A 25,345-nucleotide genomic window follows, 5' to 3' on the forward strand; every position below is an offset into this window, starting at 1 on the left:
CTCCCTCGGGCTCTAGGGTCCCCCTATGGGCAGAAGAGGTGCCAGCAAAGTCTCTTGAGCCCCAGGCGAGCCGGGGCAGCCCCGACAGCAGCGTGCGTGCCCGAGCGTGGCGATGCCCGTGGCATCTCAGTGCAGGCGCGCAGGGCCGCCACCGGCCACAGGGAGGAGCGTGCGCGTGGGTGCGGGTGGCGGGGACGCACGTGGGTCACCCAAACAAAGGCGGCGCCGCGTGACCCAGACCCTGTGGTCGCGCGCGTGCTTGTGCGCGCGCACGGGGCGGCCAGGTCAGGCGCGTCCTCGCGAGCCCGGGAGCCGGCCGGGTGGGCGAGAGCCGGTGCAGCCAGCAAGAGGTGAAGCGCGCGACCACTTTAAGGCGCGGCGCGGGGCGGGGCTTGGATGGCGCGGGGCGGGGCTGCGAGCGGGGCGGGACGGCGCCTGCGCAGGCCGGGCGGGGGGGGGCGCGCAGACTCCGCGCAGCGGGACGCGAGCGCGCGACCTGCGCCGCCGCCGCCGCCGCCGCCGCCGCCGCCTCCGCGCTCGTGGCCGGGACCCGCGGGGCCGCCTCCTCCCGGCTCCCCCGCGCCGCTGGGCTCCCGGGCGGGCTGCAGGTGCAGTGCGGCCGGGCGGCCGGCGAAGGGGGCGCCGCCGCGGCGAGTGGATGAGAGTTGGCCCCGATCTCCGCGCAGGGTAAGCGGCGCGCGCGCGGACGCCCACACGGACCCGGCGGACACACGGACGTGCTCCAAGCACGGGCCAGCCGGGGCGCCCGGTCACGCTCTCCCCGCGTCCGGACCCCGCGACCCTCCGAGCAGGGCCCCAGGGGGAGCGCCCCGTGCACACGCCCCCGGGCCCCGCGTTCCGGGACGCGCACCACGGCCACTGGCGGCTCCCAGTCCCGCAGGTCCCGGCCGCCGGGGCGAGGACGACGGCCCGGGGACTCGGGGCCCGGCTTGGGGGGGCTCGCCGGGCCGGGGGCACCGAGGCCAGCGGGGGGACCCGGCATTCCCGATGTCGTCGTCCTGGCCCATGCCTCGGAGGCGCAGCCACCGAGACCCCAGGCGACCCCAGAGGTGACCCCTCCAAAAAGTTGCAGGCGCTGGTCTCCCTCACCCTACACCCCACTTTGCGCCGTCTTCCCTCCCTTTGTTTGGGACTGTTAACCGGCGGGACTCTCTGGGTGCCCAGGCCCGCCATGCTCGGGCAGGTGGGGTGTATGCGCGTGGCAGCCCCCACCTGCCAGGAGCAGGCCTGCACCCCTCTGCTGTGCTCAGAGCCTAGAGCCCATGGGTGGGGGCGCCTGGTGCTGTGTGCTTGATCTCTGGCAGCCCCAGAGCATGGGCTCCCCCCCCTCCAAGCTGTGTCTGTCCTTGGGGTTGTAGCCCAGGAGGCAGTGGAGAGTCAGTCCAGGGGACACCTTTTGCAGGATGGGCTTCCCTTCTTGCTTTCTCTGTGCAGGTGGGAGAGGAAAAGCAGAGCTCTGGGAAGATCTCCTGGAAGCCCAGCCGCAGGGATTGTAGGTCTGGGTCTGGGTCTGGCAGGGCAGGCAGGCACAGGGCTGTTGGTGACTGGGAGGAATTTGAAGCCTTTTCTCCAACACACACCTGGCCCATGACCTTGGGCAAGAAGGTGCTGGGCCTCCTGGTGCCTCAGTTTCCCTTCCAGTCAGCGTGCAGGAAACTGATACAGGGTGGGGGTGAGATGCAGTGGGCTCCTCGCTGTCTGGGTACACACACCCAGGGCAGAGGGCAGGACACTCTGGTGTGCTGACAGTGCCCTTTGCTCCCTGTAGCCCTGATTTCTCTGATTGCCCTGCTTGTGTGCCAGGCCCATTTGGGGACACACAATCCGCTTGGTAAGTGTGATGTCCCAGCCCTGTCCTGCCATGACTTCACAGTCCACTGTTGCTAGCTGGGACACTGGGAATCAAGGGCTTCATTAAAGCTCCTTGCTGCAGGCCCCTCTGGAAACCCCACATGTGGCCCATCCAGCCTGGCCTTCTCCCTGTCATGGCCATGATTTTTTCTTTAGCACCTTGTGGCTCTGGGGGCTGGGGCCTTGAACCTTCTCCAGTCTGGTCATGATGTGCTACACTCTTGAGGGGTGTCAGAAGGTGGCGGTGGAACTGGGAGGTCCCCGGGGCCTTTAGATGCATGCCAACACCACCTCTGCTCTTCTTTCTTCTCTGCTGCCTTGACTGCTGGGGTGTGGCCTGGGGACGGGCAGAGCCTGTCCCTGTGATGTCTGTCTGCTTGCGCTCAGGAAAGCTATTTCCTGGAAACTGTCGGGAAGGTCTCAAAGTTGTGGTCTGTATGGCACTGGCCCTGGCAGCTTATTTATGCTGTATCTCCTACCGTGGTGGGGTGGGGCTCTGGTGGGCTTTCACAAAGGTAGATCTGGGTGAGTCCCCACCATTCCTCTGGTTTTTGAGGCCCCCCTCTGTGCCCTCCTCTTATCTGTCCCACCCAGCTTGGATTGGACGAGGAGGCTGACAGGTTGCCAACCTCCCTGCCCTTTACTCTCTCTGGGTCTCACTGGAAATGAGAGAAACCAGACCTGTTTGCCTGATCAGCATTGTCGCAGTTTGGTGGAAGAGAATAGTGTTTTGGGCACAAAGGAAAGAGAGTGCGATTAGATTCTAGCAGGCCCTGTTGCTAGGGGAGGCGGCCTGCCTGAAGCCCATTTTCTCTTTGTAACGGAGCATCTGAGTCGCATTACAGATGTGACAGATGTCAGCACCAAGCCGGGCTGGTCTTGTAGAGCTGATGAAAGGGGTGACCCATGCTAGTGTGTGTCAGGTGCTACTTCAGCTCCTGAGATGCTGGGACCCCTTCTGTCTCCCCAAGCTTCAAGGTTTGGGGTATCTTTTCTTTCTTTTTTCTTTTCTTTTTTTTTTTTTCTTCCCAAAAGCCTCTGGCTCTCTCTGAGCTTTGTTTGGGAGTAGGGTTCCCAACCTTGAATGGCAGGGCTGTTGCTTGCTGTTCACTTCTGGGGGTTGTTTCCACTTGGGGGAAGCTAAGGGTTTTCCCCTTCATGTGGGCCTCTTTGTGTATTGAGATAGGGGGAGGTTCCTGGCAGGTGGCCAGAGTGGGGACACTATGAGCGTATCTGGAGCCCCTGCCAGTGTGTGTGTTGACAGCAAAAGAAGGCCCTGGTGGCTGGTATTGTAGCCCCCTGCCTCCCAACTTCTGCCTCTGTTCCTGCAGGACAGGGCTGTGAGACCTCTGTACCTGTTGTCAGGAAGAAAAGAAACCATTTTGCTAAAAACCTGGGACCCACTTGCTGCCCTGGGGGACTGCTGGCCACCTTGGCTGTGTAGCAGAGACCCGTATGCTTCTAGAAATTACAGATGCACCAGGGGGGGACTGAGACATGGGCTGTGGACGGTGAGAAGCAAGGGGCATGCGGATGCACCTGCTGGGGGAATGCAGCCTCCTCTAGTGAAAGCCAGGCAGTGAAAATGACCGTCTGGAGATTTTCTGTTTGGAGCAGTTGAAATGGCCTCGGGGCTCTCTGGTGCTGTGGTGGGTACAGCTCTGTGCTACCCAGGCTTTTTGATGATGTGGTGCTGGGTTGTTCTTAGGTCTTCACCACAGAGAAGGTCTCTGAGGCTCCCTTAAAGTCAAGGCCTTAACTCCAGGGTGCTCCTGGCAGAGCTAGGGGGAGGGCAGTTCCTAAAAGGTGACTATGGTGCCAGGGTGTTGAAGGTACAGCCCAGCTGGGCAGGAGTTGGGTGGGGGCAGGCAGGGTGTGGAGGGTTCTCACTGAGGGAGACACTAGAAACCATGTCTCCTAGCACCACGGAAATCAGGGTTCCCCTCATTAGCAAGAACCTCGAGTGTGTCTGCAGGTGGCCTGCGTGAGGGGTGGGGCAGCGACTCTAGGCTCCTAATTCTCGGCTAATGACAACAGCCTCTAAGGGTTATTGTTAAGTCTGTGTCACTCTGGAGTTAGAACCAGGGTTGTGATTATGTTTAAACCCTGTGATTAAAGTCCCCTGTGGTTGGTTGCCCCTCACGGCAGGAAGCACTGGTCTACTGGAAAGCATTAATAGTAGTAATAGCCGTCGCTCACTGTAGTGGCAGACAGTGTGCGGAGCATTTGCACGCTGGCCCCTGGGTCTCATAACGGACGGATGCTGGCACCCCATTCTACAACTGAAGACAGGCTCAGAGAGGCAGCGACTTGTTGGGTCCCCCATAGAGGAACAGGAGTGGGACTTCAGGCACTGCGCTCCCTGGCCTCCCAGACAGTTGTATTCATTTATCTATCTATTGTCAGTGTGGTTATCCCTGCACTGAGTCCACCACTCCTGGTTCTACTTTTTAAATTTTTTATATTTATTTATTTATTTTCCCTTTTGATGCCTTTGTTGTTTTTTTATTGTTGTTGTAATTGATGTCGTCATTGTTGGATAGGACAGACAGAAATGGAGAGAGGAGGGGAAGACAGGGGGAGAGAAAGACAGACACCTGCAGACCTGCTTCACCGCCTGTGAAGCGACTCCCCTGCAGGTGGGGAGCTGGGGGCTTGAACCGGGATCCTTAGTCGGTCTTTGCACTTAGCGCCGCCTCCGTTTAACCTGCTGCGCTACCGCCCGACTCCCTCGGTGTTCTACTTTTTCTGTTTCTTTTTTCTTTTCCTTTTTTGTGGCTTTTTCTTGATAGAGGCAGAAACAGAGATGGAAGGAGGAAGGAGGGGGAGGGGGAAGGGGGAGACAGAGATATCTGCAGTACTGCTCCACTGCTCATAAAGCTTCATCCTCTTCAGGCAGGGACTAGGGACTAAACCTGGGGAATGTGCACTCTACTGGGTGTGCCATAACCCCTTGGTAAAGTCTAGTTTCCAGGGGTTTGTCAATGAGATGTAAGAAGTAGATTCAAAGTGAGGAGTCTGCCATCCCTCGCCTTGTCCTCTTCCCCCACCCCCAGCTCGGGGCTTTGGCATGTTGTGATTCCTTAGGAGCTGGGGCTGCTGTGAGCTGTCTCACAGAGGGAGAAGTCCTTTGCCCTATGAGGAGAAGTTAAGTAACTTCCCCGAGGCTGCAGGCTGGTGAATGCCAGAGTTGGGTTTGAGCCTGCGGTCTCTGTTCCTCACCAGGGTACTGTGCACAGAGGACTAGGTGTGTGTGGGGGGGTGGGGGGGTGGGGGAACAGGTAGTCTTTGGGCAGGATGCTTAATCTCTCTTTGAGTTTGATGGAGAATAGAAGTCAGAGGCCTGAGCACTACCCAGATCCACGGTGTCAAGTCCCTACCACCTTCCACATGGAGGTCAGTTTCCCCAGGGTGGGGGTGGCAGTGACCAGGCTGTGTCCTCTCCCTGGCTGACACTGGCAGTCTAGGGCTGAGGGTCCTGGCTTTGGGCCTGGTGGGGAGGCACCTGCCGCCTGGTGCCGTGCCCACCTCTCTGGGGAACGAGGCACTCAGAAAGCGTTGAGCTAGTGAGCGCTCAGCAGACTGCCCCTTTGGGACTGTCCTTCTGCTCAGTTGTCAGGGAAGAAGCCACATGTGCCCATCAGGCAGTCAGCAGTGCTCCAGGAAAAGCACTTGCTCCCTCTGGTTTGGGGTTCTGCCTTTGGCAAGGGCTGTCCACCCCCCTGCGGGGTGGCAGCTGGGACTGTCTAGGCATGGGCACCCGTAGGATGGAAGGCCTTCCCCAGCCCTGCTGCATGGACTGCAGGTGTGGGGACACCCTCTCAGAACTGAAGGATGAATTCCCTGCCCTGTCACACGCCCTCACACCCCTTCTCCCTCTGGTAGTGGCAGTCCTGTGTGTTGGGCACCGCTCTGCTCCTTGTCCTTTGTCAGGGAAGCCTCATCTTCGCACTTCCTGGCTCTCTGCTGTCTTCCCTGGGCCTCCATGCCCTTCCTTTCTGCTTCCCTGACTGCAGGAGGGCTTCCTGGGGGAAGAGCTCTCCTTCCTCCAGCACTGTCTCCCCGGCTGGCTCCAGAAGCAGCCCCCCAGCAAGGACTTGGTGAGTGTCTGGGCACTGATTGCCTGCGTCACTCTCAAGGGAAGTGTCCTGGAGGGAGACCTCACTTTGCCATGCCTCTGACCAGGCTTGGGCCATGCCCCCACTTTACTGGGGGAAGTTTTGGTGTCACTCCCTCTCTTTTCCTCTTTCTCTCTCTTTATATCTAAAGTGAAGTGAAGCCGTGTTCCTGAAGGGGTCCTATAGCTGGACTGAGGGGAGGTTCAGCCGGGCTGGGCGAGGGATTGGGCCCAGACTCCTGGGGCAGGGGCTTGACTGCTCAGTGAGCTGTTTCTGCTTCTTTCCCTCTCTCTTTCTCTGTCTCTCTCGTTTTAGTATTCTACAGTAAATGGCTTTTATTTAAAAATTAAAAAAAAGTAACTGTGAACATATAAACAAGCCTGCAGGGCACCACAGTACAACTGGGAAGGAGAGAGATCCATTTCCCAGTGTACCTGAGGGCCAATAAATTCCGTCAGTTTTGAATAAATTCTTAATGAAACTCCACTCAGTGGGGAAAATGTTGTTGAAAACATCTGTGTGTTTCTTAAACATCTTCTTTTGGTGAATAGGCCACATCCGTCCCATCCTCCCACCAAACCACACTAACCCTTGACTTCAGCACAGCCACACAGTTGTGCAACTGCCAGCACGGTCCAACTTTAGAATGTTTTCGTCACCCCAGAAGGAAACCCTGCCTTTCAACGCACACACACGCACGTGTACACACACACACACACGTCATTTTCTCTGCACTGGACATTGTAGGTCTGTGGCGTTACACAGCTGTGTCCCTTCCCCTACACCAGTCACAGTTGTGCCGGCAGCCTCTGCTCAAGTGAGGCCCCTCTTACCTGGGCCTGGACCCCCATTCTCACAAGTGCTGGGGGACTTAGTGTGCCTGGTAGGCTTGGGGGCACAGTTATGGCACCTCTGTTGTTGCAGCTTTCAGCAGTCTTAATACTTCCCCATCGCACGGAGGGGTGTGTGTGTGTGTGTGTGTGTGTGTGTGTGTGTGTGTGTGTGTGTGTGTGATCATAGTTATAGCAGCCCCTGGCACACTCAGCATTTAGTCTCCTTCTCTAGGAAGTCTTCCTGGCCTTTCCACTCCTCCAGGGTCAGGTTGCTTAGTGTGTGGTTGTTTGTCTGCCCTCCTGCCCTCTGAACTCCTGGAGAGCAGACTTGCTCTCTCCTGGCCCCTGACTGACCCGATGGAAGTGGTCTGGGGGGTGGGGGCGGTTGCAGATGGGGGTGTGACGAGGGCTGTTTGCACAGGCTTTCTCGTTATCTGCCCTCTGTTTTTATTCGGATCTTCCTATTAATGTGCTATCACTGGTTTGAGAATCTGACAGCCTGTGTCCCAGGAGAGCCTCGCTCAGGGACAGGCCTCAGTCTGCGTGAGCCTGGAGGAGCCCCAACCCCAGCCCACACCGCACTGGGGGTCACACTGGGCGTGGTGGTGGCTGTGCATGTCAGGAATGAGTCCGGAGCCTCTTGCTTGTGCGCTCACACCAGGAGCCTCCACAGTTGAGTTGTGTTCTGAGTATTTTAGCGAGAGACATGAAAAGAAAGGGACAAATAAAGTTCTGTTTCCTTGTCCACGGAGCTCCCTGTTGCAGTCGACGGGGCTCCCATGTGTTCCCGTGAACCCACGGTCCCCTGCACTGTAAAGCATGAACTGTACTTGCTGAGCCGTCTTCTATAAATGTTTTTTGATTGTTGCAGGGACTTGATTGTTCTGGGCTGACTTTCTGGGGGAAGCATAACAGCACAGCCCCCCCCACCCCCAGTACTGTGAGGTGCACCAGTAGCTCACACCTAGGCCATGCACACACACAGCAGAGCAGGTGCACTCCCAGGTGAGTGCTCTTGCTGGCCCCAGTGGACCAGATGCATCTTTTCAGAACAGTTTTAGATCTGTGAAAAAAATCACAATGGTGGGTGGGCAGGGAACAAGTGAAGAGATAGCACACAACATGCATGGACAAAGTCCCAAATTCAATCCCTGGGACCACCAGTAACCAGAACTAAGCAGTGCTCTGGTCAAACAATTGCAGTGATAAGAGAGTTCCCAGACCCCACCCACTCACCCACCCTTCCGCACAGTTTCCACTGATAATAAAATCCTCCATTAGCATAAGACACTGAATACATTATCAACTAACCTCTAGAGTTTATTCAGATTCGCTTGGTTATTGTTATTATTATTTTGAATTTCAAATAATCCTTTATTGAAGCATCTTCCTTTGTATTTCTTAACTTGCTGGGCATTCCACAGCACCACTGTTGATGTCATCTATGATGTCACGAAGGTAGCGGCCATCAACATTGCAACCCACAGATGGAGCAGTCCCCAAGATTTCTTTGATGGTTCCAGAGAATTCTCTAGCTAAAGATCGGTGCCTCATTTGTTGGGCAATGCTGACAGTTTCATCAAAAGTGATGTTTCCACTGTGCTTAATATTTTTCTGCTTTTTTCTGTCTCTCAGTGGTTCCTTGAGGGCTTTAATGATGAGGGCAGAGGCAGAGGGCACCACCTCAGACTGGGCCTGTCTGTTCTGGTTGTGAGCTTTACTGTGATCCTCAGACCCTTCCAGTCACCAGTAGCCTTGGCAGTGTCATCACCAACTTTTTTTTTGGAGACAGACAGAGCAGCCTGATCTTGGTGGCCAGGGCTCAAGTGGCATCGACTTCCCCACCGGTGCATGCCAGGTACACCACTTTGATCTCGTTGGGGTTGAACTTTGGCGGCATGGTAGAGGTGGCTGATGTTGGATGAACCAAAGAAAGTTGCCCCTTGGCCTCCTCTGAGCCGAAAACCAAAAGGGTTATTATTATTATTAACTGATGTCTGCTTTCCACCCAGCCACCAGACATTTACTTGACCCCCTCACCACCACCACCACCACTATATGTACCAGGATAGCTTCTCAGACTTTCACTCTTTCTTTTTTTTTTTAATAGTGGTTTAATGATGATTAACCAGATTGTGAGATAACAGGGCACAATCCCATACAGTTCCCACCACCAGAGTTCTGTGTCCCATCCCCTCCACTGGAAGCTTCCCTCTTTTCCATCCCTGTGGGAGTATGGATTAAACTTCTTTTTGGGGTGCAGAAGATAGATGGCCTGGCTTCTGTGGATATTCTATGGATGTGGGCATTGACAGATCAATCCATACCGCCAGCCTGTTTCTGTCTTTCCCTAGTGGGGTAGGGCTCTGGGGAGTTGAGACTTCAGGACATGCTGGTGAGGTCGTCTGCCCAGGGAAGTCAGGATGGCATCATAGGAGCATCTGCAACTTGATAGCTGAAATGTGGTAAGATATAAAGCAGGACAAATTGTTTAATAAACAGGAACCTAAAGGTAGGACTAGAGCCGATAAAGCTGGGAAGTCTACTTTAGGTATGTTCCAAAAGGCCCTTGACTTCAGTGATTTTTGCCTGAGCCTGCTAGCTAACATGCAGGTAGACCAAGAGTATTGTTCTCGGACTTTCTGGGCTTTGAGTTCCAGGCTTGGCAGGCCTAGGAGGGAAATTAGCCACCGCTGGAATCCCGTTTAGTCAACTGCAGCTCCTCCCTTGGAATGTGCATGTTTTCCTAAGGATTAGACTGGGGTCATGGGTCTTGGGGAGAAGACCTCAGAGGAGGTGATGTGCCTCCCCGCCCTTCCTGCTGGGGTGTGGGTCATGAGTGTGACTGAGCACCACGGTGCTTGTTGACTTTGATCTCCTGGCTGGGGCGTATCTGCCAGCCACCCCTACCACTGGGTTTTGGTCCCTCCGTGCAGCCTGTTCTCTGGGAGGATATTGCAGGCCCAGCCCACAGTGGAGGGGTGAGGTGTGCCCTCCTCCCTGAGGGGGAATATGTATAGCCTGACTTTTCTGTTTATTTACTTCTCCAGTCATTTCTCCTGTCAGTGTGGATTCATGGCATTTATCAGAGACACTGAGCTATGATAAACTACTCAGTACTACATGGGTCACCTTGCGCTGGTGTTGGGCGCTTGGCCTTGTTTGACAAGCCCACACACGTCCTAGGAAGCTGTTTGGGCTCACACCTTGGTGCTGCATGGTCTCATGGGCTTTGCGCCCCAGCCCCACAGCCAGCCTTCCTCCAAGGAGCTTGGTGTCTCTTGTTGGAGAAGGTGCTAGAAGTTTGCAGAGGACACTGGGTGTGCTGCTGTGAGATGCCCTGTTTCTGGACCCTCGCAGCTGCCAGGAGGAGGTGCACGACGGCTGTGGGTCTGCACGGCTGCCTGGATACCTCCCTCGCCCTCTTGTGTGTGTGTGTGTGTGTGTGTGTGTGTGTGTGTGTGTTCAGGCAGCCGAGTCCGGTCTGTCATGACCCTGCTGGCCCTCTGCCATCCTCCTCTTGCAGAGCCTGCATTCGCTGCTGCAGTTGGCTCGGTGTTGTCTCCATCCCTGCAGGGGCTCCGAATTCTTCCCATAGGAGTGTCTCTATAGACCAGAGAGCAGCTTCCTCCTGGGCTGTCTTCCCACTCTGCTGGGCTCCTGACTGCATGGAGAGCGGCATGATCTGCTGGAGAGGGGGAGCAGAGAAGAGGCCCCTCACCGGGCCCAGCCCACGCGGGCTGTGGACGCAGGTGCAGACTGGGCATCCCTTTGAAACGTGAACGTAGCATGACTTTGAACATGCCAGGCACTCTGGCCTTGGTGGGCACAAGGAGCCCGGCTGCAACCGGAGTTGAGTGGAGAGGCATTACGGACTCAGATCCTGACTCCTCCTCACCTCTGAACTTGGTGGCAGTGGGTGGCCCCGCCTTTGAAAGAGGTGCTACCTCTGCCCCTGCCCGTCATGCCTTCCTGTCTGGAGGCTGGAGAGCTGGGTGAATTCCACGTGGCCTGGACACAGTGGCAGGAGGACGTCATCTGGAGGCATCTGAGCAGATGCAGGAGACGAGAGGGAGAGACCTGTTCTGGAGCTGGTGCCCACACACGCTCTGGAGGGCAGGCGCCAGGGGGGAGGCACCTGGGGCCAAGGGGCAGACAGGGGAGGGTTGCTGGGTTCGTGTTTTGGAAACTGAATGGCCATGAGGACAGGCTGAGCCAGCAGCCAGCTCGGGGTTCTCGGGACGCCCCCTGTGATATTGTCACTTAGGTACCCCGAATGGCAGAGTGCTGGGTCCAGGGTACGGAGAGTATTGTCTCTAAGCGGGTGGGGGGGGCGCTACCCCCAGACTACAGACCCCACCTGCTCGAGGGCGCTGCTCAAGTGCTGTGGACACATGTCGGCGGGGCTGATTTCTACGAAGGCTTGTGGGGGAGCTAGTCTTGTTTTCTCACACTTGGATATATGCCCAGCTGTGGCCCTGCTTGTGCACCCCATGTTTGGCAGCCCCGTGGGGGCACTGCTCCCTCCTGCCACCCACCCTGTGTAGTGAGCATCAGCTGATGGACTGGGATGGGGGTGACTGGGGCACGAAGCCCTTGGGATGGGCAGGTGGGGCTGTGGGAAGAGGGACTGGCCCTGCCTGGGTCACAGAGGTCCCCAGGGTGGGTAGGAGAAGGGAGCCCATGTGGTAAGACACAGTGTTTGCCCACAGAGGTGTGGGGAGGACCTGCCAGACCCAGTGAGGCCTCAGCTGCCCTCCCCAGACTGACCTGTCGGGGAATTGTAGGCTCAGCTTCTCCTGCTTAGCCTTAGGCTAGGGCTCTTGGTGCTGACAGGACCAGGCTCTGGCCTGTGCCAGGGCATCCCAGGAGCCCTGTTTCCCACAAGCCTGGGGGTGGGGGGTCACCAGATGGCCCAGCATCTTTCTTAGTTGTGTGCGAGACCTAGGGCCAGGGGCTCAGAGTGGGACTGCACTGGGCTGAGGGCGCCTGCCAGTGAGGGCTGCTGTGGGGCTGGTCGCTGTGGCCCTGCTGGCTGGTACTCCCCTCCCCCCGCTGTCAAGCTGGCCCCTATGCACGTCTCCTACCCCCCTGGTGGAGTCTGGTGGGACTGCCAGCATATGTCCAGCCCAGGCACCTGTGCAGAGGGGCCTGGTGCCCTTCCCTGGCCACGGGCTTCTGGGTGCCCCTGATGGTATCTGTATCGGCACCCGGGGGGCCTGGCTGACAGTGGGGGCCCATGCTGGGTCCTCCGTGAGGGTTGTGTGTTGAAATTGAGGCAGGAAACATACCATCAATGTTACACACCCCAAACCTGACTCACTCGGGGAAGAGGCAGACTAAGTCACTGCCCATAGGGCTGCCACCCAGCCCACATGCCCAGGTGGTGATGGAGGGCAGTGAGCTCTGGGGTTCAACTCCTGGCCCCCCGTCAAGGTGTAAGGCAACATTCCCAGTGGAGGCAGCAAGAAACAAGTGCTCACCAGCTCTGTGCCACCCCCTCGGCCCTGGGAATGACCTTTAGTGTCCTGTGCAACTCCAGTGTCCAGGTGCTGGGTCCCATTCCTGCTTCTGAGAGAAGGATCAGTTTCTGTGCTAAGAGTCTGCTTGATTGGGGTGGGGGCAGTGCATATTGGCAGCAGAGTCAGTGGAAATCGCCTTGCCCAGCCTGCTGGGTTGAGGGGGATAGTCTGTGTGCAGTGCCCCCCTGCCCTAGGCCCTGCCCTGCTGGTGGGGGCTGGAGGTGGGTGAGTGCTGGGCAAGTGTGCTCAGCACATGCCAGAACTGGAGGGAAGGTGCTATTTCATTCAATAGCCACTGCTGGTGTGTGTGTATGTGTGTGTGTGTGTGTGTGTGTGTGTGTGTGTAGGGGTGTGATTCCCAGGGTGTGTCACTGGAAAGTGAGTCAGGGTGAGCTCCTCCAGGTGTGTGTGTGGGGGGTGCAGGTGGGGAGAGGGATGGCAGCAGGTGCCCTGAGGGAGCTGGACCTGGAAGTAGCCTTTAATGGGGTGCTATGCACTGCTGGCCACACTAGTCCTTTGTGCCCAGCCTGCCACCCCAAGGGGCCACAGATGTGTCACTTAGCTGCTGTTTGTGGAAAGGAAGTGAAATCTGACTCACCCCTGTAGAAAGCCCTGGTCAAGGAGGCTGTGCAGGGTGGGAGTGGGGCATGGCGATGGGAGGGGGGCGTGCAGGCAGGGCCCCCTGCTCTGTGGGTTCTGTCACCAGTCTGCATAGTGCGTCTAGGACTGAGCCTCAGGCGCTGCTGGAAACCAGCCCCAACAACCCCCCTCTGCTGTCCAGGTAGGGTGCTGCCTAGACCACGGAGCACCCAGCGTCAGCACCTCCTCAGGCTGTGCTACCTTGCTGGGTGGAGGTGGCAGGCCCCCTGGTTGTGTGGAGCACCAGGAGTCATTCCATGTCTGCAGGTTTGCAGAAAGCAAAGGGGCACTCAGCCTCTGTCACCCGCTTTCTTTTCTTTTGGCCCTTTCTGGGATGTCACTGTTTCAGGCTGACATTTTTTTTTAAATCTTTATTTATTTATTGGATAGAAACAGCCAGAAATCAAGAGGGGAGGGGGTGATAGAGAAGGTGAGAGACAGAGACACTTGCAGTCCTGCTTCACCACTCACAAAGCTTTCCCCATGTAGGTGGGGACTGAGGGCTCGAACCCAGGTCCTTACTTATTGCAACGTGTGCGCTCAATCAGGTGCACTACCACCTAGCCCAGGCTGACACTTCTGAGACAGAGAGAGAAAGACATCACAGCATGAAGCCTCCCCCATGGGGCACAATAGCTCTTTCTTGTGATGGACTGGGGACTTGAATCTATATGGCCAGGCAGACACTCTCTCAAGTGAACTATCTCACTGCCCCCACCAGCCACTTTCTGTGCCTGTGGGAGCCCAAAACCTGGTTTTTTCTGAGCATCTTCAGGTACTCCCAGAGTGAGGGGTTGTCCTCAGACTGCCTTCTCCCTGTCCTCATTAAGATCCACACCAGGCAGTCCCCCCACCCCCAAGGCTTGACTCCAGACCCCCACAGACACACTGACCATATGTGATCCTGGGAGGCAGTTCAGGACTGGGTGGACCTGGCGTGGCGCATGCTCATTTTCTGTGCTGTGGGAGCTGTTTCAGTCCCAGTCCTGTGCCTGGGAAGGCAGAGTCCCCAGGAGCATTGGAGGTGTTTGGGATCCTGCCTCACCTGGTCCCAGCCTGGGCAGCCTGGCGGGTGCTGGGCTGACTGGGCGCAGGGCGAGAACAGTTCCAAGAGGAAGTGGGGTGGTTTTGGGTGCCAGAGTCAGAGGACCTGTGGGTAACTGCCACCCCCACAGCAGCCCTGGAAGGGACCTGGACAGTGACACTAACTGTGAGCCTTTTTTCTTTTATTTATTTATTTATTTATTTATTATTGGATAGAGACAGAGAGAAATTGAGAGGAGTGGGGGAGATAGAGAGGGAGAGAGACAGAGAGACACCTGCAGCCCTGCTTCACCGCTTGTGAAGCTTTCCCCCTGCAGGTGGGGATAGGGCTTGAACCCGGGTCCTTGTGCACTATAATGTGTGTGCTTAACCAGGTGCGCCACCGCCTGGCCACTCTTTTTTTTAAACATTTATTTATTTATTCTTTTTTGTTGCCCTTGTTGTCTTATTGTTGTAGTTATTATTGTTGTTGTTGTTATTGATGTCGCTGTTGTTGGATAGGACAGAGAGAAATGGAGAGAGGAAGGGAAGACAGAGAGGGGGAGAGAAAGATAGACACCTGCATGCCTGCTTCACCGCCTGTGAAGTGACTCCCCTGCAGGTGGGGAGCCGGTGCTTGAACCACATCCTTACGCCAATCCTTGCGCTTTGCACCACCTGCACTTAACCCGATGTGCTACCGCCTGACTCCTGGCCATGAGCTCTTCTAGGAGGAGCCACTTACAGAGGAGGGGGCACCAACCTTGAGGGAGCCCCCCCCCAAGCAGCTCATTCTGGAGGCTAACTCCCCCTTCCCCTCCCCCCTGGGTGGGTGCTGGGTGAGGCTTAGCCCCTGAGTCCTGCTCGATCTGGCCTGGGTCACGGTGTAACACACTGCCACTCACAGAAGGACTTACCCCGAAATGAGAGCTGCTGGGCCTGGCATCCCTCGAGCTCTGCCTGGCCTGAGACTCTGTCCTTCCCACAGTAGAAGGGGTGGCAGTTAGGGTGGCCAGGGGGCAACTGGCACACCTGCCCTTGCTGGCTCTTTATTGTTGCTGGGGTGGAGCCTGGAGCTGCCCTTTGGCTGCACTGGACTGGAGGGTCATTTCTCTGCCCTGAGGAGGCTGAGCGGGCTGAGTTGGTGGGCCTGGGCTGTGTGGAGCAGGGTGGGGTCGGGTGAGGGCCCTCCTTCAGCTGGTCCCCCGTGTCTCTGAAGGGCTGGAGCTTTGCTGGGGGAGGGCCCGAGAAAGGCAGGTTGAGGCCGACCCAGGAACTCCACATGGAGCAATCCGGCGAGTGAGCCTTCAGGGTGGCCTGGGACTTCATCCCTGTCACCTCAAGGGGACGAGTGGACAAGATTGGCTGAGAGAGGAGGTGTCTGGAGAGGGCCATGTAGCCAGGTGACTGCCAGCCAAGCTGATAGCAGAGGTGGCCATCCCCTGTGGGCAGTCAGTCAGCAGGGTCTGGTAGGGTCCCCAACACCTTTGGTGTCTCCTCCCGCTGGACAGGGACATCAGCTATGGGGTGTAAACAAACCCTCTTAGTGGCACCCCAGGGATGCCCACATTCCTGGACAGCTGCTAGTTGAAGGTCAGATGCTGAAAGAAAGAGGAGGCCAGGGATGACAGAAGGTTTTTGGAAAAACAGCTGGAAAAGGCAGCGGGCAGACCAGGTGACAGTGTCCCCTCATCTCCTGCCTGTGTGGCTGTCAAGTCCTCCTTTATCTCAAATCCTCTGACTCAGAGATTTAAAAAAATAATAACAATAACTTTTTTGCTCTATCAATGGGGTGTTGGTTGGACCCCACGCTGACCAGAAGTGAGAGGAGGCCATTGCTCTCAGAGCCCTTTGCTGAGACCCCAGGCTGCATCTGCCCCCCCTCGCTGTACCTGCCCCCCTGCTGCACCTGACCCCCCTGCATCTACCCCCCTGCTGCACCTGCCCCCTGGTGCACCTGCCCCCCTGCTGCACCTGCCCCCCCGCTGCACCTGCCTCCCCTGCTGCACCTGCCCCCTCTGCTGCAGCTGCCCCTCAGGCTGCACCTGCCCCTGCTGCACCTGCCCCCAGGCTGCATCTGCCCCCCTGCTGCACCTGCCCCCAGGCTGCACCTGCCCCCCTGCTGCACCTGCCCCCCTGCTGCACCTGCCCCTAGGCTGCACCTGCCCCCCTGCTGCACCTGCCCCCCTGCTGCACCTGCCCCTAGGCTGCACCTGCCCCCCTGCTGCACCTGCCCCTAGGCTGCACCTGCCTCCCCGGTTGCACCTGCCCCCCTGCTGCACCTGCCCCCCTGCTACACCTGCCCCCCTGCTGCACTTGCCCCCCTGCTGCACCTGCCCCCTGCTGCACCAGCCCCCCAGTTGCACCTGCCCCCTGCTGCACCTGCCCCCCTGCTGCACCTACCCCCTGCTGCACCTGCCCCCAGGTTGCACCTGCCCCCCTGGCTGCACCTGCCCCCCTGCTGCATCTGTTCCTCCCAGGCTGCACCTGTCCCCCAGGCTGCATCTGCTCCCCAGGCTGCACCTGTTCCCCCCCACTGCAGCTGTGCCCCCCCCTCCACTGTTGGCCCTGGTTTGCCGGGAGACTGGAGCCTCAGTGGCTTGAGCAGGATGTTGGACTTTACCCGGGGCTGTGATTCCACGATGGCATGGAGGGACCCACTCATTCATTTGATGTCCCCAGCACGTGACTGAGACAGGAGATCCTTTTGCTGCCTGAGTCCTGAGTCCTGAGTCCCCATCTTCTCCCCATTCTTCCTGGGTGTGGCAGAGGTGGGGTGTGTCTCCAGGCTGTCCAGGGCACGAGGGCCACCTCCATAGCCACCGTCCAACCGACTTAGTTAACAGTTTGTCTTGTCCTTTGGGATTGGGCAAGTGTATGTATTTTTTTCTTTTCTTTAACAACTGACTATTTGGTCGTGTGATTAAAAATAGTCAGGTGCGTTGTTTGCACTGAGTCACAGTGAGAAAGCTTGGCAACCAGCTGCTAACTCGTCATTCACAAGCGGCATATGCACCTTCTCCCCACGTTCAGCGTCCAGTGGAATCGGGATGTGTGGAGCCCTGTCCTTCCACACCTGCACGGGATGCTTGACTTCTAGGCAGATCCTGAGACCCGTGCTGGCGGGTCCCTGCCTGCTACTGTCTGTGCAGAGAACAGACTTCCCGCCAGTCCCTGGGCACTCTGGAAGGGAGAGGCAGGCTCTCCGCTGCTGCTGGTTATTCTGCATCTAGAGGCCAACCCACTACATTCCGTTCAGAAAATCTTTGCATTAAAAAGAGCCTATTGTGACCTATTTATAAAGTATTTCAGAATCACTTACATGAATACTTTGTCCTAAATTCTGTATAATTAGAAGATAGAAACCCTACTCAGTGATTATTTTTGTATACCAGTGTAACCTAAATTAGAACTCTCATCATGTAGATTTAAAAAAAATCATTTAAACAAAACCACAAAGGACATCGATGGTTATCTACCCTGTTCTCAGATGCTTTTGGAAATAACATGTCTGTTTAAGTTGCACAGAACCTTGTGGACTAGTGATGGCTTGGTAAAGCCTTTCTCTTCATTGGCTTCATAAAGGATCATGTCTTAGTGGTGGTTAAGAAGCCCTCATGCAGGGGGTTGGGCAGTGGCGCAGCGGGTTAAGTGCAAGTGGCACAAAGAGCAAGGACCAGCGTAAGGATCCCGGTTCGAGCCCCTGGCTCCCCACCTGCAGGGAGTCACTTCACAGGCGGTGAAGCAGGTTTGCAGGTATCTGTCTTCCTCTCCCCTTCTCTGTCTTCCCCTCCTCTCTCCATTTCTCTCTGTCCTATCCAACAATGAACGACATCAACAATAACAATAATAACCACAACAAGGCTACAACAACAAGGGCAACGAAAGGGGGAAAATGGCCTCCAGGAGCAGTGGATTCATGGTGCAGGCACAGAGCCCAGCAATCACCCTGGAGGCAAAAAGAAAAAGAAGCCCTCATGCCTGTTGATTTTGAGCTGAGGCTCTGTGGTGGGTCCCTGCCTGCCTGGTTGTCTCCCCAACCTCAGGTTGAGCCACCAGTTTGACAGCAGCTGTGAGACAGATGTTGCACTTGGATAAGAAAGCTCTCATTCGTGTAATCACTTTTTCTTTTTTTTTAAATTGCCACCAGGGCGAGAGTTTTACCAGGGGAACCTTGCCAGTGGAATCTTTCTTTATGATTTTTGGACTTTGGTCTGGTGCCCTCATTTATTGCTGGGGCACAGTGCCTGCACCACTTCTGGTGGCCATTGCCCCTCCCCCCTTTCACTTTTTACAGATAGATACTGAGGGTTGGGGGAGATATAGAGGGAAAGAGAAAGAGACACCTGCAAGCCTGCTTCACCGTTTATGAAGCTCCCCCACCAACTCCTGCAGGTGGGGAGCAGGGGCTCAAGCCCAGGTCCTTGTGCACAGTGACGTGTGTACTCAACTGAGTGAGTAAACCACTCCCCTTCTTGAAGTGACTTCTTCACCCGTCTCTTAGCTGCTCTACTGTGCACCAAGGGCAGATTGGTGAATCCCCCAAGTGCTCTCTTTTCAGGGTTCCTCCTGATGGGGGCTGATGGGGGGGCTCACATTGCCTTAAATGGCTGTGTTCCCATAACAGTTTTGATAGGGTTGGGCGAGAGTTTTAGCAGGAGAGCCTTGCCAGTGGAATCTCTCTTTATGATTTTTGGACTTTGATCTGGTGCCATCATTTATCCATGCAGGGAGGACCCTTTTGCCTTATTGCAGAGTTATTGCTGGGGCTCACCACAGATCCATTGCTCCTGGTGGCCATTTTTTTTTCCATTTTATTGGATAGGACAGAAAGAAATTGAGAGGGGAGGGATAGATAGAGGGAGGAGAGAATGATAGCAACCTGCAGACCTGCTTTACCTCTTGTGAAGTGTCCTCGCTGCAGGTGAGGAGCGGGGTGGCTTGAACCCTGATCCTTGCGCGGGTCCTAGCATCTAATACTCTGTGTGCTTATTAACAGGGTGTGCCACCGCCTGGCCCCCTCCCTTTGGTTTCTCTCCATGTAATTGACACCCTTCAGTCCAGACACCCTGGAGGCTAGGACACTGTCTTCTAACCAAGCACTTTCCTAGCCTCTTCACCCAAATGTCTCAGGCCTGGTTCTCTGTGTCCTGTTCTCAGCAACTCCTCCTTGTTTTGTTACTGTACTCTGTCCCCAGTTCTAACCTATCCCTGCTCCAATTTTTGTTATTGAACTTGCAGGACTGGTAGATGTGGTCTGGGAAGACCAGGTAGGGAGGGAGACCAAAGGGAGCATGTCAAGTATGAAAGCACACAGGTGTGAGGGACCAGGTGTGCTCAGGAATGTGGGGCATGGGGGTGGAAGGGAGAGGTCAGAGGAAAGTGGGGTTAGGGAAGTTGCTAACTCACTAGGGGCTCCTTGGTGAAGAAAGGGCCACCTCTAGCCCCCTGGGTGGCAAGGAACCTGTGAGCGGAGAGTCCCAGGGAGAGCAGGTGCTTCCAGAAGTTTAAGGTATACAGATGACTCTGGAGGGCTGGCCCTGAACAAGATGCATCTTTGCTGGCCGGGAGGCATAGCATGGAGTAATGTGGGGAGCTCAGAAACCCAGTCTGTGGGCACCCAAATGCAGATGGCCCTTAACAGGTGAGCGAGAGCAAGAGGAGTGGGAAAGTGAGGCAGCTTTTCAAGTCATTTGTGGCTCAGAAGCTACCTAGAGAGACAAGGTAACACAAGACCTGTGGGAGAACCTGCTTCAGCACCTCACAACATCTCCAGTTTCTGGAACAATCCAAGAGGTGATTTGGGGGAAGTAGGCCATTGGGGCAGGTATTTCATGGGGTTAACCTTTGGAGGGGCTGCCACATACAACTGGACTTGGTGTCTGTCCTGGACTGTGATTCTCCCTCCAGTGAGGATTTTCCCAGCCAAGGGACCCTCTTATGTAGCTCATAGGACTGGCAGTGTTTCTGGAGAAGTGAGAGGTAGCCCCAACACATGGCCTGGTAGAGGGACTGGGGTGCCCAAGAGAAGGATTCTGAAGGTCAAGCAGGCTCCCATCAGACAGGTCTGGGGGAGGGTTCCTTCTTCCTGCTGTGGCACCTGCGGCAGTGTTTTACCACTTTTGAAGCTTCCCCCTTGCAGGTGGGGACCAAAGGCTTCAACCTGACCAGTTCTCTGTGCATTGTAATATGTGCAGTCAACCACTGGGCTCCCAAGACTCTTTTTTTTTTCTTTTTGAGATTTTTTTTTTTTAATTTTCCCTTTTGTTGCCCTTGTTGTTTTTGTTATTGTTGTAGTTATTATTGTTGTTGTTAGATAGGACAGAGAGAAATGGAGAGAGGAGGGGAAGACAGAGAAGGGGAGAGAAAGATAGACACCTGCAGACTTGCTTCACCGCCTGTGAAGCGACTCCCCTGCAGGTGGGGAGCTGGGGGCTTGAACAGGGATCCTTATGCCGGCCCTTGCACTTGGCGCCACGTGTGCTTAACCCGCTGCGCTACCGCTCAACTCTGGCTTCCAAGACTCTTAACTCCATCTGCTCTGTGTCCGCCTCTAGTCCCAGCCATCCTTGCCATTGACCAGGAAGCTGCTCTTCCTACCAGCTGTCCTCCAGGTCTCCCCATGTGGGGGGTGGCATCCCATGGCCAGAAGTGAGCAATGGTGGACACTTGTCCCCAGCCAGTGCCCACGGCTATCCTGGGCGTCCTGAGGTAAAAGTGGACTCTTTATCTCCCAGATCCCCTGGGTGGCGCTGGATTGAGGAGGCGGGTATTGGGGCAAGGGGTCTGGCCTGAGGGCTGCTCTCTTTGCAGGAAGTGCTGACTTGGCTTGCCCACAGGAGTGACTGTGGCTCTAGTCACTTGCAGACACTTGGTGTCCTTTCTGTGCCATGTCCACTGTGTGGGGAGGTCAGGCCCAGGTGGCCAGTCTCCTTGGACTGGGGAGGGCGTGGGCTGCGGGGGCTCACTGGCTCAATCACATTCCCGAGACCAGGTATGCGTGTGGGCAGGTGACCACATCCTGCAGAGCCACCAGCCATGTACCGCAGCCCATGTAGTGACAAGTAGGTGGAGGCCTGCGCCTCAGAGGGCATCCATGGGTAGGGGGCTGCTGTTCACTGGGCTTCTGACAGCCTGCCTTGCTCTGGGATGGGGGTCAGTTGGTAGACCTTTGTTTCACTTTGGAATTGGGAGGTCAGGCCCCAAGGGTCCTCCAGATCTCACTTGCCAGCGTAGAACCCTTCCTACTCTGAGGGCTGCATGAGTGAGGCAGCCGCTGGCCCCCGGGAGGTTGGAACCTCCCTTCCAGCCTCACCAGCCTGTCAGTCTGGTTCAGCCAGCTTCCCACTCCTGCTCCCCAGGAGTCCTGCCCTTCCTGAGAATCCACAGCCAGCCTTCTGGCCCCCTTGGCCCTGGAGAGGAAGCAGATCTCTGCACTGGACACAGCATGGAGATGTCCTCCGAGGCTGGACAGAGCTAACAGAGCTGCCCTGTGCTGAGCCCCTGGGCAGCTGCTGCTCCTGGTAGAGGCCTCCACCCCGAAGGGCAGTGTGAGAGGACTGTGTGCGCTTAGTGCTTGGCTTCCCCAAACACAGTGATGTGAAGCTCCCTGTGGCCTATGGGAATGAAATGATGTGGTGAGTTGGGGTCTCCAGTGGATCTAGTGAACTGCTGTCAGTCTCGGGGCACCTTCTGACCCAGTTCTAATTGGGAGTTAAACAAGCACGGCTTCATCTGCAGACTCGTATTGGGGGGGAGGTGGTGTCTGTGAAATGCAGGTGTCTGTCTGTTGTCTCTTGGTCCTGTCTGCCTTTGGGGTTCAGGGAGCCATGGCTCTTCCCACGAGATGCATGTTTCAGCCTGCTCAGAGTTTAGCAAGTGGCAGCCTTTGTTTGGTTGACTTGGATGTCCCTGTTGTAGCAAGACGTTTGGGTCTCTTGCTCTGGGAGTGGAGCAGGAGACATGCTGTGGTTGGAGGGGACCTTGTCCCTTGGTCTTCACTAGGGGAGGATTTTTCCTTTAATTGCCTCCAGGATTCTTGCTGGGGCTCAGTGCCTACAGTATGAATCCACTGTTCCTGGTTGCCATTATTCATTTTTTCTTTCTTCATTTTTTTTTTTTTTGACAGAAACTGAGAGGGAAGAGAAAGAGACACACCTGTGGCACGGCTTTACCACTTTCCTACTCAGGAAGCTTCCCCTCTGCAGGTGGGGACTAGGGGCTTGAACTTTGGGCCCTTGCACATTGTGATATGTGTGCTCAACTGAGTGTGCCACCACCCTGCCCCAGGGGAGGATTCTACTTATTTATTTTATTTATTTTATTTTTTTAATATTTATTTTCCTTTTTGTTGCCCTTGTTTTTTTTTATTGTTGTTGTTATTTTTGTTTTATTGTTGTTGATGTCGTCGTTGTTGGATAGGACAGAGAGAAATGGAGAGAGGAGGGGAAGACAGGGAGAGAGAAAGACAGACAGACACCTGCAGACCTGCTTCACCGCTTGTGAAGCGACTTCCCTGCAGGTGGGGAGCTGGGAGTTCAAACCAGGATCCTTACGCCGGTCCTTGTACTTTGTGCCACGTGCCTTTAAGTTGCTGTGCTACCACCTGACTCCCTTATTTATTTATTTTATATATTTTTTATTTGTTATTACTAGTTTGTTACAAGATTATAAGATTACATTTATAGTTCCAACCACACCCACCACCAAAGTTCCGTATCCCCTCCATCACCTCCCCAAAGATAAGCCCCACAGTCCACGGGAGGATCCTGATAGTTGTTTTCGGTGGGTCCTGATAGAGGTGCCTCCCTTGGCTTCTTGAAGGATGAAATTGTCATTGGTCTGATGGCTGTGAGTGACTTGTGTGGTTGTAGCTGTTGGGAGTCTGTGGCATTAGGTGCTGGTGAGTTGAGCCACAGGGACTGTCCAGTGGCAGAAGCCAGTTCAGAAGGTCACATCCCTCAGTTGTAGGGCTGGGGAGACCCTGTGTTCAGAGAGGTGGTTGGGGGAGGGCAGGAGCAGATCATCATTCTGGAATCAGGAGCCACTGCTGAAAGGCAGGCCCGGCAGTCTGTGCTGTCGGAGGCAGCTGGGCCCGTGCCCTTCAGCGCTGCTATGGCCAATTCAGAGCAGGGGCCTGTGTGCCAGAAAGAGTGGAACCCGCAGCCAGGCGCGGGGGTGGGGTGGGGTGGGGGGGCAGGCAGCGTAGCACTTGCTCTTAGCCCCTCCGAAGGCAGGCTGTGGAAAGGAGGGGCTCCCTGGGAATTGTCTGTCTCTGCAGCATGGGGTCAGAGCTTGAGACTTTAAGAATCCCTCCTTGATCACTGGAATTCAACTTCCTGGGACCTGTATCAACAAGTGGGGTAGTGGGACTCCCTACTCTGCTGTTGAACTGCCTGGGGCATGGGAGGCAGGCCTGTGGTAGTACTTACTATGCAGGGAAGTGGCTGTCGGGTTTTCAAACCTCAAGCCACTGTATTCAGTGTTGTTTTGCAAATGATTTTATCTTTTCAGAGTTGGGACCTTCCCCTCTCCTAGATCACTTTATCATTCAAATAGAGAGAGCTTCTCCCATTGCCATGACATTCCCATAAGGTGCTGGGGCTCAAGTCTGGCACAAATGCATGGCCTGGGACACACTCTACTTAGTGAGCTCTTTCACTCAAGCCCTCAGAGTCCTGTTTTTGGATTGTCAAGGCCAAGGACAGCCTCGGAGGGCTGAAGGGAAATGGTCCAAGAGCGGTGAGGTCCCCAGCACGCAAAATGGAGCTGACAAGGGCCCAGTTTGAAAGAGAGAGACTGCTGGAATGCCAGCTTCACTACTGCTTGCTAGTGTCCCCACCCCCCTTTTTTTTTTGCCTCTAGGATTATCGCTGGGGCTTGGTGCCTACACTACAAATTCACTGCTCCTGGAGGCTCTTTTCCCCAATTTTGTTGCCCTTGTTATTATTTCTGGATAGGACAGAGAGAAATCGAGAGAGGAAGGGAAGACAGAGAGGGGGAGAGAAAGATAGACACCTGCAGACCTGCTTCACTGCTTGTGAAGTCACCCCCCTGCAGGTGGGGAGCTGGGGGCTCGAACTGGGGTTCTTACTCAGGTCCTTGCGCTTAACTCTCTGCGTTACTGCCCAGCCCCGGCATCCCCCTTTTGTTGCCTTTCAAACAGCCTTTATCCATTACATCAGTCGGCACTAGATGCAAACATCACATTAAACAGCATCAGGTGCAGTGGGTCAACAGTCCATCAGGCAATACCAGGTGAAGAGGTTCACGTCACATCAGTCAGCACCAGGTGCAAAGGTGCCATGTGCACGACATGGGCCAGAGCTAGCAAAACGCGAGCTTTGAGCTACAGCTATCACGAGCTTCGAGTCAGGGCATAATCCTGCCCTGACATGGATATTATTATTATTATTATTTTATAGTAACTGGAATCACTGAGTTCTGTGGCCTGTGCTTAACAAGTCAGCCCAGTTCTCTGTGGGAAACGGAGATGAAAACGTTTTCCACAAATGAGCCCCATAAAGCAAGGCAGCCACTCGGGCCCATGGACTCACAGACCTATTGCTCCAGCAGAAACAAATGTGTGTCTTGTGCTTTAATTACTCTTGCGGGAGAGTGACTGTCTGAAGCTCCCCATGCGGGGCTTCCCTGGGAGAAATCTACCAGAATCTCAGGGGCGTCTCGCCGCCAGCTGTGTAGCTAGGTCTCCCTGTAGGTTGTAAAACTAATCTTGCTGAAAAGTGCCAGGAAAGCTTGCTGTGAACACAGCGATTTGTCAGAGTGTCTTTGTCCTCCACGAATCTGTCTTGTGCATGGATTGCACTTAGGCCTGGCAATGGCTGTGCTGGCCTGCCTCTGACAGTGCATGCAGTTTATTTAAAAAAAAATTATATTTATTTATTTTCCTTTTTTCACCTTGTTATTTTATTGTTGTTGTAGCTGTAGTTATTGTTGTTATTGATGTTGTCATTGTTGGATAGGACAGAGAGAAATGGAGAGAGGAGGGGAAGACAGACAGACACCTGCAGAACTGCTTCACCGCTGTGGAACGACTCCCTGCAAGTGGGGAGCCAGGGGCTCGAACCGGGATCCTTAGCTGGTCCTTGCACTTTGTGCCACGTGCGCTTAACCCACTTTATTACCCACCCCTGCAGGGGTCCCCGGGCACTGCCATCCTCTGGGTTTCTTAGCAAAGGGTGGCAAGCACTGTCCAGCCTCCACCCCCAAACCCCCTCACTCCCGGTAGACAGAACTGCCTTATCTGTCCCACTTGGAGAGGAAGGCCTGGCCACGGGCTTGCTCAAGCAGAGAGGGTGCTTGTAGCTCAGGTCCCCGA

General features: G+C 55.5%; 1 protein-coding gene and 1 pseudogene across 4 annotated transcripts in view; one reads left to right on the plus strand and one right to left on the minus strand.

The window, feature by feature from the left end:
- The first annotated feature begins 458 nt into the window (after positions 1-458).
- GRAMD4 (GRAM domain containing 4) overlaps positions 459-25,345 on the plus strand; it is a 78,739-nt gene continuing 53,852 nt past the window's right edge. For 2 of the 4 annotated variants that reach the window (XM_060188795.1, XM_060188794.1), the window contains exon 1: positions 460-687. Coding sequence is in view for 2 of the 4 variants with exons in the window: in XM_007522467.3 (XP_007522529.2) it covers positions 659-687 (29 nt within the window). In the remaining 2 variants the exon portion in view is untranslated. Of the gene's footprint in view, positions 688-21,410; positions 21,645-25,345 lie in introns of those variants that run through there. The other 2 variants (XM_007522467.3, XM_060188793.1) reach the window with 2 other exon arrangements.
- LOC107522477 (large ribosomal subunit protein uL11-like) lies at positions 8,059-8,784 on the minus strand (annotated as a pseudogene).

Source organism: Erinaceus europaeus, chromosome 4, assembly GCF_950295315.1.
Source record: "Erinaceus europaeus chromosome 4, mEriEur2.1, whole genome shotgun sequence".
NCBI lineage: Eukaryota > Metazoa > Chordata > Mammalia > Eulipotyphla > Erinaceidae > Erinaceus > Erinaceus europaeus.